The sequence below is a fragment of the Natator depressus genome, chromosome 6, assembly GCF_965152275.1.
Source record: "Natator depressus isolate rNatDep1 chromosome 6, rNatDep2.hap1, whole genome shotgun sequence".
Lineage (NCBI taxonomy): Eukaryota > Metazoa > Chordata > Testudines > Cheloniidae > Natator > Natator depressus.
In genome coordinates this window covers 39,905,452-39,921,205 of record NC_134239.1, presented here as the reverse complement: position 1 = coordinate 39,921,205, position 15,754 = coordinate 39,905,452, and the positions used below count along the sequence as shown (strand labels likewise).

The window sequence follows — 15,754 nt, the reverse complement described above, 5'->3', positions numbered from 1 at the left end:
AGGGGAGGGGTCTGCTTCCTCTTATGGACTGGGTACATAGGCTGGGCCACAATCTGGCTCACAGTGAAATGGAAAAGGACAATGATAAGCTTTAGTTGATTGATTATCTCATGAAAAACAACAACAAAATGTTAATTTTAATCTTGATTGAGTCATAATTAAAATAAAAAGAATGTAAGGTTTTCTGAATTGTGATTTTTAAGCTTACTGTGTAATCATTTCAAGAAAACAAAGCTTAGGAACAATAAGGTGTAGAATGCTAAATAAATTGGTGCTGGAGATGTTTTATACATCTGCACATATCAAATAAGGAGTTTAATTTCCTCATTTGTTTTTAATCCCCCCTCAATCAATTTCATTCCTGTTATATTTTCTTGCCTTTCTGCCTATAATTACACACGTTATTACAGCTGGCAAGATGACCACGTACAGATGCTTCATAGAGGAACCCAACCAATTTTGACTCTATTCCCATAATGTACAGTATGCTAAGTCAGTGATGTTTGGTTGTCAGAATCCATTCCCTCTGTATATCTGCTTCTAATCCCTAATATTTTGAGCGGCAAGGTGGTTGAGATAATATCTTTTATTGGACCAGCTTTTGTTGGTGAGAGAGACAAGCATTTGAGCTTCTCTCTCACCAGCAGAAGCCAGTCCATTAAAAGATATTATCTCACCCACCTTGTGTCTCTAATATTCTGGGACCAACATGGTTACAACTACATTGCATATAATATTTTGACACAATATGAAGATAATAACATCAGAAGTTGTCTCGGGTGCAACAACTTAACTTCCTATTAGGTTAAGCCATCCTAATTTATGAGCAATATCAGTAATTATTTTGTATTATCACTGTGAGTAAAGCTTGGCGTTATCTTTAATTTTTCTGTATACTGAAACAATTAGAGAGTTATGTTTTACTCACATTGCACTTCTCATGTTCATATTTTTTAACTTTCTCTGATTGTTTATTCATTATGTCCTTCCAACACAGAGAAATAAGTCATTTACCTAGGATTAAACATTTTCTGTTCAGATTCACTGGTGTAGTGTATCAAGATAACACATTTTTTGCAAAATATTCATTTTAATTATTTTTTACAGGTACCAAACAACACCAAATAAATGTTGCCCTTTCTACAGAGTCTCCTGCTCACTGGAGATCTATATTTTCACCAACATGGCCTTCAACAGAAATTAAGTCTTCCTCAGTGGCTGACATGTCAATGAGACAGACATTGGAGAATGCAAACTTGCTTCAGAAAATAAAAGCAACACTGACTGGCGCCAGAACTATGGATCAAACTAATTTTTCGCCCACTCTTTACCAAGGCAGTGGAAATAGTGCATCCCAGGAGCCTTCCGAGGTTTCAGCTGAATCACCAGTGAGGTCATCCTCTCAAGATGTAGATGAAACAGCTGTTGTATCAGGTTTGCCTCAAATCAGTATGTTTGCCACATTGTCCACAAAACCATCAATGACACATTCAAGTACTGCTGTACCATCTCAGCTAACATCATTAGAAACACCCTCCATTTCAAAAGAAAGCCCATCAGGATCAGACATTCTTGCAACTGTTCCATCACCATCATTTTCTTCATTGGTAATACAATCACCTCATACCATTATCTTTTCTAAGTTGACTGTACTACCCACCAAAGTGCCTTTATCCACAGATACTGAAAGTTCCTTCCACATAGATTCAACTGACTCTCATTTTAGTGCAAGCAGATATAATCCACCAAGCACAGTCACTGCTGTAAATTCCAGTACATTGAATCACACATTATCCAGAAGGGGTCCCAAAGAGGTCACGGGTACCACATCACTTAATAGCTTTGGATCAACAATGATACATTCCACAAAGACAATGGGAAGAGTGTCACCCTCAGAAAGTACCTCCCTACTTTCTGCACACTCTCCAACTTCTCTGTCAGTAATTTCCTCTCAGTCTTTCCTACCAATAGCTTCTGAAACTGTGTCATGGCTTCCTACTGAAAGAACTTCATTGTCTCACTCAACAGATAACGTGTCTTCTTCTGGAGCAATACCCACCAATCTGCCATTCAAGGCAGTGGTGACTGACAGAGAGAATGACGTCAGCCCAGATGCATCGTCACCAGCTTTTGATAGTAAATCAGAGATTCCAGTGGTTAGTACTTCATTCTTTCATACCGTGGGCACTATATCTGCATTACCAAAAGTGACGAGTCATCAGTCTTCAACATCAACTAATGACATGTCGGGTTCTACCAAGGCAATATTTTTATCACCAGCTTCTAATAATCCAATGGGACTCTCCCATTCAACAGAAAATAGGTCTTCCTTTACTGCGCCAAGAACATTTATTCCAGATGCAATAAGCACCAGCAATGCAGTAGTTCCACCACCAGCACCTACAAGTATATCAGACTTTCTTTTCAGAAAAAACACACTTCCTTATTCAACAGATAAAGAATCTTCCTTCATAACTGTGACAAATCATACCTTTAATATTATAGCACATACTAACAATGCAACAAACTCAACACCAGCCTATGAGAACACTTCTACGTTCCCTCTAATAAATATTTCGTCCCTTCGCTCAGCAGTGTCAATCAGTCAAACTGTTGGAAAAGAGGTGACTGATACAGTTTTTGAGGCCAATACAGTGGTATTATCAAGTGATTTTGAACATACTTTGCAACCTTCTGATGGCTCTTCAGTTAGAGAGGCACCCCATCAGTCTTTCGAAACAGGTAGTACAGCCAAAGTATACGCCAACATAGATGCTAACAATGTCCTTTTTTACGCATCTCAGCGTTCCAGAGTTTCTCCAGAAACTCGACCCAGCAAGCACACAACAGGAACGGTGCTGCCTGAAAGTATTTTGAAAACAGAAGTCATCAGTTCTGTTATTACATCTGCAGTATCATTACCCACTCCCAATACAGGCCTTTCAAAATCTGTGCTCACTATTAAAGATACACCTGCTATTCATAATTCTACAACTTCACAGCTTTCAGCTATTAATGGAGAAAGTCCCGCTGTAGACTTAACAGAAAATGAAGAAACAAATACAGAAACATTCACCATTGTCACTCCACATATAGAATATGCCCCTCTACAAGCTTTAAATAAACCTGATCTTACCACTGATCAAGTTTCAACCACAGATGATACAAAACCATGGACCACTATTGTGCCTTCAGAATTATATGCATTGCCATCATTTGTTCCAGCAACAGAAGCCCCACACAGCCCAGCGTCAGCTTTCTCTAATATTTCAAATGCTGCCTCTGAAAGCCGTTTAGATACCACAAAGATACCTATACCTATAATCAGTGCTTCAGCTTCTGAATGGACTACTACAGCCGTGCTTACTTCAGCTGGTGTTAGTGTTCTGTCAGTAAAAGAAACAACCAACATTCCAATAATGGAAGTTTCTCCAAGCACTTCTTCATTAGAAACTGGGTATCACGCCCCATATTCAACAATTTCAGGTCTGCAACAGCAAATAAATGATGTTACAAACAAACAAACTGCTTCTGTCTCTGTAACTTTAGAAACATCTACATCTGCAAAATCTAATCAAAATGTTTCAACTTCACCTTTGACTGAAATTAAGTCTCCTAATTTCACACAATTTAACATACGTTCATCTGCCCTGGAAAGGTCTAGTGTTCAGTATTTGCCCCATGCTACCACTACAGCACTACCTGCAGCCCAGTCAAAAAAAGATACTGACACAACTCAAAATGTTACTGAATTCTTCACTCTCAGGGACACTAACTTCACTGCAAACTTTGAAATATCCCCCCATCTGTATTTGCCTACAGTGAAGGATTTTGCAACTGATGATACAAGTACTGCTTCTAGCACTCTGAAATCTCAGACAATTCATGGTGACAATGTCTCTTCATCAACAAAAGCCTTATACACAACACCATCTGAGCTACCATTGGCTTCTCAATTCACTGACAATTTGATTGTCTCAGCTAATAATGAAATTAGTTCTATCAGTGGTACACAACCAACAATTTCTTCCTTTCCAATAGCCAAACAATCTTCAAGCTCAACACTGATATCTATTCTAACTCCAGAAAAATACTTGACTTCTGGAAATGTGACAGACTTTACAAACAGCTCTGTTTCAGAACCACCGAGTCACTTGACTAGTGTTGTTCAAAAACAAGCTACGTTTAGTACAGAAAGGTGGCATGCAAATGGTACAGGTGATATTCTAATTACAGTTGCTGTACCTAATGAATCTACCAATGGCACCCCATCGCAAACACATACCACCAATGCTTTGCAGTCAGTCATCATAACTTCTGTCCATGCATCACCAACACATATAACCTCTGCTTTTTTGCCAACAACCAACTTTACCCATTCTGTCATTACAGTGCTACCTTCAGTGTCGGCAGGTGCAATACCTACAGTAGCAACTTCAGAAGCAAAATCAGTAACAGGAAAATCTGCGCCAACTTCATCCTTGTTTTCTCTAGGCAGTGAAAATGCACCCTTGCTGTCTGTGACAGCATTAAGCACATTGATATCAACACTAGCAAAAAATAACAGTGCCTCAAAAATGACATCAACAGTAGAAACACGTACAAACTTTCCGTTTGCACCAAGAAACACACCTACATCACGCCCCCACACCGTTATGTTTCTAACCAATAAAGTTAGCACAGTCACAGCTTCCACACTGACATCCACAACACACACACAAAGACAGATAGAAACCACAGTACCTGACACCAAGAAATTTACAAGCTCAGAAATCACCAAAACATCAACTGCATATCCACTGACAATTACAGCAGCTTTGACATCTATTACAGCATCAGCGAAAACAACTAGGCTCCCCCCTGCTCCAGTGGAAAACAATTCTGCTGCTCCTACAACTGCAATTGCAACTTTTGCTAATGTGACAACAGTTCCCCCTCCGGAATGCCAGCTGTCCAGTAACCTTATGGTTAAATCAGGTATGGCTCTATATTCAGCTTGTTTGATTAGAAATACATCCGTTTTGTATGAAGTATAGTTCATCATAAATAGAAAAGTTGTTTAAATACTGGTTAGTTTACTAAATAACTTATGGGCTATAATGATTAATGTGGGGATTAGATACCATGGGGATGACTACACTAACAAGCCAAATAGATAGGTTATGGTGAGGTTAGTAAATATAGATAATAGATTTATATATATACTTTTACATTCTACCGTATACATGCTAAAAGGAGGTAACCAAATCCCATGCTCCAGGGCATGAGCTGCACGGTGGTCAAGCACATTATGATAGTTTGTTCCTTCCTCTGCAGTGACAGGCAGAGGTAACAGATTGAAGCAGGTTAATATACTAGATAGACTTTTGTTCTGATATGGAATGGCATGTCATTCTGTAAACTCCTATGTACAGAAAAATTTCAAAGCAATGTTTATATCATAACAGTGCCTCAAAAAAGCATTTCATATCATACATTTTCAAAATATTTTATTGTCACATGTTGACATACTAAATTTTTGATAATAGCACCACTTGTCATTGCTCTAATCTTGGTTTCTTAAACTTAAGGTAAGGCCACTCCTAAGAACAGTCAATTGAATGGGTCTTTAGAAATAATTTTTTGCCAGTATAAGGGACTTATGCTGGTGGTGTAGTGCAGTAGTTCTTAACCTTTCCAGACTCCTGTACCCCTTTCAGGAGTCTGATTTGTCTTGTGTACCCCAAGTTTCACCTCACTTAAAAACTACTTTTTTACCAACTCAGACATAAAAATACAACAGTTTCACCACACGCTATTACTGAAAAATTGCTTACTTTCTAATTTTTTCCATATAATTATAAAATAAATTGATTAGAATATAAATATTTACATTTCAGTGTATATAGAGCAGTATAAACAAGTCATTGTATGAAATTTTAGTTTGTACTGACTTTGCTAGTGCTTTTTATGTAGCCTGTTGTAAAACTAGATAAATATATATAGATGAGTTGATGTACCCCTGGAAGACCTCTGTGTACCCCTGGTTGAGAACCACTGGCATAGTGTATCACCACATTAGATACTTAGCTTTGAGAGTTACAAAAGGAAGGGGGAGGTATAGATAAAAGGATATGTCAGTTTATACAGGGAGGGGCTTGGGAGAGTGAAATCTGGAATTGATCCTCTCTTGGATATATTATATCCTTATTCCTATGTCTGAGGCCCCTAAATATCTGCTGCACTAACACGACATGGGCAGCAGCTGTGACAGACTGACAATATCCTGTAATATCTTGAACAATCTTATGGAAATTAGATAAATTTTATTGAATTAAGCTAAACCTTATTGAAGTAGATTTGATACTTTAGGGACACAATGTATTAAAATACAATTGTGTATGTGCTTTTGCGGCATTGTATGTACCTTCTCTAGGAGGGAGTGCGGATGCTAATGAACGTCCTCTGTTATCAGCCTTTGATGCCATCTCCCCTCTAAAGATATGCATATACTCTCCCGTCAGCATACAGCATCTTCACCAGACGTGCTAAAGTGGCGCAGCTGCACTGGAGTAGCTGCATCGATGTAGCGCTTCTAGTGTAGACTAGCCCTTAGTCTGTCTGCAAATTATGCTACAAAAATTCCACGGGTAAATGACCCAGTCTTTGCCCCAGAGCAAAAAACAAAAGTTCGGACAATTTCTATAATGAAAGTAACAGTGGATATGAAATGCCATTTTTATTTGTTTGTTTCCACTTTTGAGAAGTAAAAATATTAATTTGTTCTCTTTATGAAAATGTGCAGTGCATATTCTTCCACACAGTCCTCCCTGAACCTTCCTGTACCATGAGCCCTGTGAGGCAATGCCACATCAGCTGTGTTAGAATGCTTCATCAGTCTGTCTTCAGATAGTCTGGTTATAGAGTACTCTCCTCAAAACAGCAGCATGCTGGTAACTCAGTGTTTTAAAATATTACTGCAACTGTTAGTCCGTGATCCCCCCAAATAGGCCTTGTACACTGAGGACTTGAGAACTCGGGCCGTGTCTAGCCCCTGCAGTACTGAACTTCCGTGTACCTGATGCACGGCATAGCTTCTTATGGATAGTCTTTGAGTTCCAAATGACTGTGATCAAAATTAGAAGAAAAAATAAACCAACCCTCAAGCAAACAGCACATTGATGTTTCAAACTAATGTTTAACTTGGTGTTGTTCAACAGTTCTGTTCCTGAACACAAGAAGGCTGCTGATCAGCAGTTCCTTAAAAGAGAACGTGACAAAAGGACTCACCCAGGCATTGAGACAAGCTTTCAACCAAAATGTCAATGCTCAAGTAAGCAAGCTTAGTTAGCATATATAGTAAAATAAGTCTTCCCCCCTACCCCCCCAAAAGAACTTTTGTACTGAATATTAGTAGTTTGTGAAAGATGTTGTTTTTGTGGGGTTTTTGTGTGTTTTTAATAATATGAATTAAGGGCATCCTAGTTTCTAACTCCTGTATCTCATCTCATTTCCATTAGAACCAATTCAAACAAAAAGGAATAAGGCCTCCAAGACCCACAAAACTGAGTAGTTTGCATTTGTGATACGCAGAGCCAGGTACCTTTTGATGGAATTGTGTACTGAATGGAATTCAGTCCATGAACTGGTTCTAGATATTCTAAGGATGGTATTAACTACTGGAAGATTGAGGGAGTAATCGCCTTCTCTTCCCAACTGTTCCTTATCCACTTGGCTCTAGCAGAGGGAGCAGTGTGATGTGAAGTAGAGGCTGTCTGACTGGTTGCTCAGCAGGTGCTGCAATGGCCCTTGATGGCCAGCAGGCCCTTCCTGCAACCCTGCTGGATGTGAGAAATCTCAGGGCTGCCAAATGTGGGAGAGACAAGATGCATGGCACATGGCAGGCTTGTTTTTGGCTATGCAGTAGTGAGCATATTTAACCCCATAGTTTACCCAATTTTTTTTCCTTCTCTTTCACCTCATCAAGGCCTGCCCCCGCACAAAAATAAAAAACCAGAAAACTGGTGTTTGCTTTAAAAAAAAAGGGGGGGGGTGGGATTTAGAATTACACATTCTGAGGCTTTTAAATTTTATTGCCAGTGACAGATAGAGAAGGAAACATTTTTCTCCAAAAACTTTCATAACATCATTACTGTTTAATAACAACAGATTGTTTTGACTGTGCATCCAGTTAAAGGCAAACTGTTATGTTTTGGAGAATTTATTTTGGTCTTTAAATAATACAGTTCTCCAAGTATCTGAGAACTTCACTGATATGTTTAACTCCAAATGGCAATTCAGCATTTCAAGGGACAAAGTTATACTTTAGCACGTATTTCTCCTTTTTATGGTTAGAATTTATTTAACTTGTTTTTCTATAAGGCTGATGTAACGGCTTGTTGTATAACTCTGTGGCTGAGTTTAGCAGGCTAACTTTAAATAGTATTTCTTTGTCATTTTCAGTCAGGTTTTTCTTGTTCTGAAGATACAACATTTCTATTAATCTTCTTTAAACCAGAAATAAAACTGTCTTTTCTACGAAAGCCCCTGACTTACCAGTATTTATTTTTTATAAATTGGCTGCAGCTTTATTGGACTGCTTTGTGGGCAAGTCAAGGTGGGGAATTTTATTTGCAGAAATTGGGTGCATTGCAGAGGTGGCAATCTGTCTTGGAGGAAAGTGCAGGGCTTTTTGTAGCTTTCCCATGGAAGAAAGGCAGGGGTGGCCCAAACACTATGTGGGCTCTAACAATTTTAGGGTCACTTTTATGGTGGCTGTCATTTTATTTTAAAAGGTAAAAAGGGGGAAGAGAGGCAGTTGTCTCTTTGGCACATTGTGGGAGATGGCTACTGACAGCAGCAGCTTCTTCCTCTTGAAAGCCAGGAATGAGTATAGCCATGTAGTGAGCCAAGTGCTTCCACAGCTTAATACGGATCAGCTACAACAGCAAGACCAGTAAATGGGTTATCACTGCCGTCAATCCATCCAGTTTGGAAGCCTAGTACTTGATACATTCGCTTCTACAGTGACAAAAAAACCCTGCAGTTGGGAGAAAACAATTTCTACTAAAATAAATGAGTGGCATGTTCATTACTTTCCATCTAAATGACATGAAATTCTGGGTTATCTGGAATGTAAGCCCAGAATGAAATAGATTGCTAGAGCCATATTCTGTATAAAGTGAGGGACGGAGCTCCCATTGCTGTAAACAGGGGTTCTTTGCACAGCTCTGCTTACGGCATATTGGCTGTGAGTAAAGACACAAAAAGGGAACATTGATAAAAATGATGGAGGAAGGACAAAAATGATCCTATTTGAATAAATTGTGGAAAGTCCAGTTTTGTTGTTGAGCTATAACTCTACAAATTTCTCCTTTCCCTTTCTCATGCTAAGTCAGCAGGGGAAGATGGCAGTAGTGAGCTTGTACCCCATGATGGCTATACAGGCTGCAGAGCAGCTGTACGTTACTCCTCTCCTTCTGGGTTGTGTTCCTCTCCCCTTTAATGGAGGATCCCAACTTGATGTAGTGCTAAGGACAAGTTTTGAGCCTAACAACCCAAGAAATTGTATGTTCTTGGGGCAAAATTTTTCTCTCTATTCCTGTTCTTTGCTGTGGCTTACTGTTGTGCTCATTCTGTAGTTGATCTATGCCCAGAACTTCTGGTGATCACAATGATAGCTTTGCCTGTTGAGAGAGCTCTGAGTACACAGAACAGAGCCCCAAGTGAAGTTAAGGGGGGGTCAGGCAGTAAAGAATTTTACCCTTACACTCTTTTGGTCCTGAGCCTGCAAACATTGACACACACATGAGAACTTAGTGGAACTTTTTGTGTGTGAAGTTACTTGTGTATCAGGGTTTTCAGGATGGGAACTTTAGATTTTAGATTCAAAATTAAAATTACTGTATATTGCACCACCTGCTTCCCTCCTGCCCTAAAGGAGATTGCATTTAAAACCTCTAGGAAATCCCATTCAGAATGAAAAAAACCAATAGCATAGTAGTTAAAATGGAAATTAAAAAGACATTTTCCCTGTGTGTTTTAGGTTGAAATTCTGGAACAATCAAACAATGTGACAGTTGGTTACTACGTTACGAAGAGGGGGTTGGTTTTTATACCTGCTGTTGTTACTGAAATGCTCATTGCTTATGGTATTAGCAACACCACAGCGGACATAAAGCAGCATGTGCCAAATCTTCAGTCTGTTGCTGTACTGGCCTTGCCATGGAATCCATTACCTGCATACCACTTCCAGCTGAAAACAGGCAAGTAACACAATCACATATCTGGTGCAACAGTTGCACAACTTGTGGTTAGATATTTGGTGCATATGTATGTTCTCCCTGTGTGCTGTCCCAGCTCTGCGCAGACCGTTGGCACAGCAGACCTCGAATGAACCGCCCAATGATCACAAGATCTTTCAAAGTACGAAGGCACCCAGCCAGGTTTATTGTCGATGAAGCACAGTAATAGCACCTGGCACTCTAAGAGGATACTAAGACATGTATGCCTATGACAGTGGATGCAGCTCAGTCAGTGGCGGGACTTTCTACTGCCTCCAAGGCTGGCCAAAGACACTCCCTCTGAGATACATCTTTATATACCAGTACAAACAAGTTACGTACTGTCATCCTGACCTTATCTTTTAGGAGGGGTCAGTGTGTTTCTGTTATCCTTGGGGAATGTTTTTGTACCATCCTTAATATCGGGATGTGTTTGCGTGAGTACTCTGCACTTAGCATTTCTTAGGAATGTGTATTTCTGCAATATCAGCCCTGTTCTTGCCAGATTATGTGAGCAGGTCCTGCCTCATACCAGGCCTCTGATACAAGGGCTTATGTCTCAGGCTCTCTTCCTAGTACACAACTTACTGTCAGTTCAGCCATCAGTTCCCCTCAGAGAAAACAGTGCTCTAAATTTGGTACCCAGTTCGATGTGTGCAGTCCCATTTATTCCTGGGGGCATTCTGCAGACAATATTTTAAAATTCTGCAAATTTTATTTGTCAAAATAACACTACATAATCATGTCAGTTTCAATTATTTTGGTAATTTATTTCAAAATACCTGTCAGCAAGTATGTCTGTAACAGTACGGACACACACACATTTTCCCCCAGGAGTAGAGAGTTAAAGAAACCCCTATGACAACCCAGTTCCTGTTTTTCTGCCCTCTTCCTGCCTCTTCCCCTCCCCAAGCCCAGTCAGGGGGCCAGACACCCACAATCCGTCTCCCTCAGAGACCATCTGTGCCACGCTCCCAGCCAATGCACCCGAACACTCTCTTCCCCAGAGCCCAGCTGCAGGGCCCCTTGCCCATTCACCCATCCCCCTCCCTCCCAGAGCCCAGCGATACAGAGGGAGAAACAGACTGATGCTCGGTCCCAGGCTTGCATAGAGTTTCCTGCAAGCCGCCCTTTCCTTCCCTCAGGGCATGCTGGGAACTGCAGCTGCCAGGAACCCTCTATCTCCCTCTCCCTCCCCCCAGCAGTGTCTTCTATGTGCAAGCTGGGCTGTGCTGGGTCCAGTGGCCCCTAGTGGCGGCTAGCAGCACTGCAGCCCATTTCCATGGGGGAAAGGAAATTCTGCATGCACAACGTTAATTTCTGCAAAATTCTGCATTGCGCAGTGGCACAGAATTCCTCCAGGAGTACCCATTGTCCATGCTGTCTCTTTAAATGTGAGAACAGTGAAAACAGTGGAGTTACACCTGGGATGAATTGGGCCCAATACATTTACATTTTTGAAATCCTCAGACCTTGAACTAAATGTGTGAAATGTATTCTGAAGCATATTATGTATTTCCTATGATGCCAAGAGCCCCATGTATGCATATAAGGTCTGGCTGGACCACTGGGGTCTTGGATTCCAAACATTCTAAACCTGGTTTTATCATTTTACCCTCTCTGTAATACTACTGCAGTGCTCAGTGCAGAGTAACAGGAGAATGTGGGGGAATTGGTCCATACTTACCTTGTGTCTCCAGACTGATTCCCCATATACTAGGTGAAGTGTTGCACTAGCAGGTCAGCCTGTAAGGATACATTTTGAATTTCACTGACTGGGCTTGGGGAGGGGAAGAGATTTCATAAATATATAAAAAATATTACAAATATCTTGTTGCACATGCTATTATCCAGAGAAAAAAGAATGAGAATCTGTATGATGATTTTTTCTTTCCTATGAGGAATCCATGACTTAAAGATTGTAAAGATATCATTCATGTTTTAAAATGCTTTTCGTTTGTCCCTTAGCCTTTGAACGAGAACATACAATCATACATATCACTTTTATTTATGCTTTTAATCACAGGTTTTAATTCTTGTATTCTATCTTAATGATGAACTGTTTATAATGCTACTTAAAAACATATGCAACCCTCGCATGATATTACTATCACTTGTTTAATTTCTTAAATCGATCATTTTGGTGTCACTCATTATAGGAGTTATGCAGACTAGAATATATTTTCACTAAAACGCACACATACTATTCCTGTTCTAGAGCTGCAGTTTGTTGGTCAAACAGACAACATACAGTCATGCAAGTTTATTCAGACCATGGAGCAACGGTTACAAAAAGCATTCGAGGATGCTGAAAGAAAGGTCTTACACACTAGCAACAACTTAACAGTTCAGGTAAAATTCAACCTCTTTAGCCAATCTTTAAATCACATATGATTATTCCCTGCTGTTAAGAGAGCTTGTAGACATTATGTTAATGTCATCATAATAAACTTGATAGTTCCTTTGGAAATGTTTTTATATTTTCATATTAAGTTATGCTGTTTTACATTTTGCTAAGATCTTATGGATGCAACATTTTTGAAAAAAGATAATGAAGCACAGTTGCACGAAAAGCTGTTTTATTATTTGAATAACCATTATTCATGTCACTTTTCTGAACTGAAAATTTACTGAGTTTCAGGTTTAAGCAGAGTCATCATTCTAATACTATTTATATTTATTACAAGTCAGCTCCAACAAAACTCCTTCTGATAATCAAGTGTAAGATACTTTTCTCTATATGTTTACTGAACTTTGAGGTGTAGAACATGTCATATCTAGCACTCTTACTAAGACCCCGTGGGTCTATTCATGTGTGTAATGTTAAAGATGTGCAAGTGTTTGCAGGATCAGAACCAAGGGAATGAATCGCCTTTCTTTGTGTCCTATATGCTCCATGTTTGTAAATCTGTCCTGTGCACCATGGGCTTGATCCTGCAAAGATTGTACAAAGATTTATGGGAGAGGAGAGTCCTCACATGCCTAAAGTTACTCATGTAGTTACTCCTCTGTGATTAGTTCTATTAAAAGAGTCACTTCATGCTCCTGACTGGGAGCCTGGTGCTGGGCTCCCATCAGTTCCCATGCTGACTTCAGGGGCCAGCAGGGCACCATCCCAGCTCACCAGGTCCTCATGAAACATGGATGGCTCCATGCTGGGCGCAGAGCCCCGGACCCAGTCAAAGTAATCATAAAACGAGCATGTAATTGGCAGGTTGCCCAAAGTGCAGTTCTTGTCCCTGGTCTTCTGGTATTCACTCTTCAGCCTCTTAATATGCTCCCTGAAATGATAACCTGTCTGGAGAATCTGCAGAGCTGCCAGCTTTTTATCCGTCTGCTGGTACGCGTGGTCATTCCTGGTGCTTTTGCTTTTCCACAATTTTACTGGCCTTGCCCCAGAGATTCACCAAAATCTGGCTGTGCTCCTGTGACCCAGAAGCAGTTCGCTTTACAAAAGGCTTGATAGGTTCACTTTCCATTGCAAACCCAGGAGGCTCTCTGATAGTGTGCTTGCAGATTGGTGATCAGAGAAGAATGGGTTAACTCTGCCATTCGCATGAGGTGGGTGGTGGGGGCTGGCTTCTGTTTTCAATAGAGTGGATTGCAGATTGTTGGGATAGAAAGGACTATGGAAATTGTCCCAAGGAACTGTGGGATACTTCTGACTGACTCCTGGGACCTGAGTCAAGCAGGGCTGCATCTATGCTGCCAAACAATAGGGCTTGGACCCTGGGTCCTGGCTTAACTCGAGCTCAGACCCTCCAGCCTTCGGGTCTGAGCAATTGCAATGTAGATGCAAGGGGGAGTTAGCCTTAAGCTGAGCTCAAGCTCAGGCTTATGTTGCAGTGTACTCATATCCTTATAAAGCCTGCGTTAGTGACAAATACATTAAATGTTGGGTTTATTGATTACAGTCCTGTGTGTGTTTGATATCCTGTAGAATCACCAGTGATGATCAGAGCAGAGAATTCTATTGAGTGACTATACTGTGACATATTTTGTGTGTTGACTATAGCCCTAAAAAGAAAAGGAGTACTTGTGGCACCTTAGGGACTAACCAATTTATTTGAGCATAAGCTTTCGTGAGCTACAGCTCACTTCATCGGATGCATACTGTGGAAAGTATAGAAGATCTTTTTATACAAAGCATGAAAAATTGGGTGTTTACCACTACAAAAGGTTTTCTCTCCCCCCCCCCACTCTCCTGCTGGTAATAGCTTATCTAAAGTGATCACTCTCCTTACAATGTGTATGATAATCAAAGTGGGCCATTTCCAGCACAAATCCAGGTTTTCTCACCCCACCCCACCCCCCACACACAGAAACCCACTCTCCTGTTGGTAATAGCTTATCTAAAGTGATCACTCTCCTTTCAATGTGTATGATAATCAAAGTGGGCCATTTCCAGCACAAATCCAGGGTTTAACAAGAATGTCTGAAGGGGGGGGGGGTAGGAAAAAACAAGGGGAAATAGGTTACCTTGCATAATGACTTAGCCACTCCCAGTCTCTATTCAAGCCTAAGTTAATTGTATCCAATTTGCAAATGAATTCCAATTCAACAGTCTCTCGCTGGAATCTGGTTTTGAAGTTTTTTTGTTGTAATATCGCAACTTTCATGTCTGTAATCGCGTGACCAGAGAGATTGAAGTGTTCTCCAACTGGTTTATGAATGTTATAATTCTTGACATCTGATTTGTGTCCATTTATTCTTTTACGTAGAGACTGTCCAGTTTGACCAATGTACATGGCAGAGGGGCATTGCTGGCATGTGATGGCGTATATCATATTGGTGGATGTGCAGGTGAACGAGCCTCTGATAGCGTGGCTGATGTTATTAGGCGCTGTGATGGTGTCCCCTGAATAGATATGTGGGCACAGTTGGCAACGGGCTTTGTTGCAAGGATAGGTTCCTGGGTTAGTGGTTCTGTTGGGTGGTAAGTGGTTGCTGGTGAGTATTTGCTTCAGGTTGGGGGGCTGTCTGTAGGCAAGGACTGGCCTGTCTCCCAAGATTTGTGAGAGTGTTGGGTCATCCTTCAGGATAGGTTGTAGATCCTTAATAATGCATTGGAGGGGTTTTAGTTGGGGGCTGAAGGTGACGGCTAGTGGCGTTCTGTTATTTTCTTTGTTAGGCCTGTCCTGTAGTAGGTGACTTCTGGGAACTCTTCTGGCTCTATCAATCTGTTTCTTCACTTCCGCAGGTGGGTATTGTAGTTGTAAGAATGCTTGATAGAGATCTTGTAGGTGTTAGTCACTGTCTGAGGGGTTGGAGCAAATGCGGTTGTATGGCAGAGCTTGGCTGTAGACAATGGATCGTGTGGTGTGGTCAGGGTGAAAGCTGGAGGCATGTAGGTAGGAATAGCGGTCAGTAGGTTTCCGGTATAGGGTGGTGTTTATGTGACCATTGTTTATTAGCACTGTAGTGTCCAGGAAGTGGATCTCTTGTGTGGACTGGACCAGGCTGAGGTTGATGGTGGGATGGAAATTGTTGAA

At 40.7% G+C, this 15,754-nt stretch overlaps 1 protein-coding gene across 2 annotated transcripts in view; it reads left to right on the top strand.

The window, feature by feature from the left end:
* The window catches only part of KIAA1549L (KIAA1549 like), a 208,723-nt gene that overhangs the window by 100,495 nt on the left and 92,474 nt on the right, over nt 1-15,754 (top strand). Inside the window, exons 2-6 of one of the 2 annotated variants that reach the window (XM_074955099.1) lie at nt 1,108-1,434; nt 4,393-4,977; nt 7,200-7,312; nt 10,025-10,244; nt 12,481-12,614. In XM_074955099.1, the coding sequence (XP_074811200.1) occupies nt 1,108-1,434; nt 4,393-4,977; nt 7,200-7,312; nt 10,025-10,244; nt 12,481-12,614 (1,379 nt within the window). Of the gene's footprint in view, nt 1-1,107; nt 4,978-7,199; nt 7,313-10,024; nt 10,245-12,480; nt 12,615-15,754 lie in introns of both variants that reach the window. The other variant, XM_074955098.1, reaches the window with a different exon arrangement.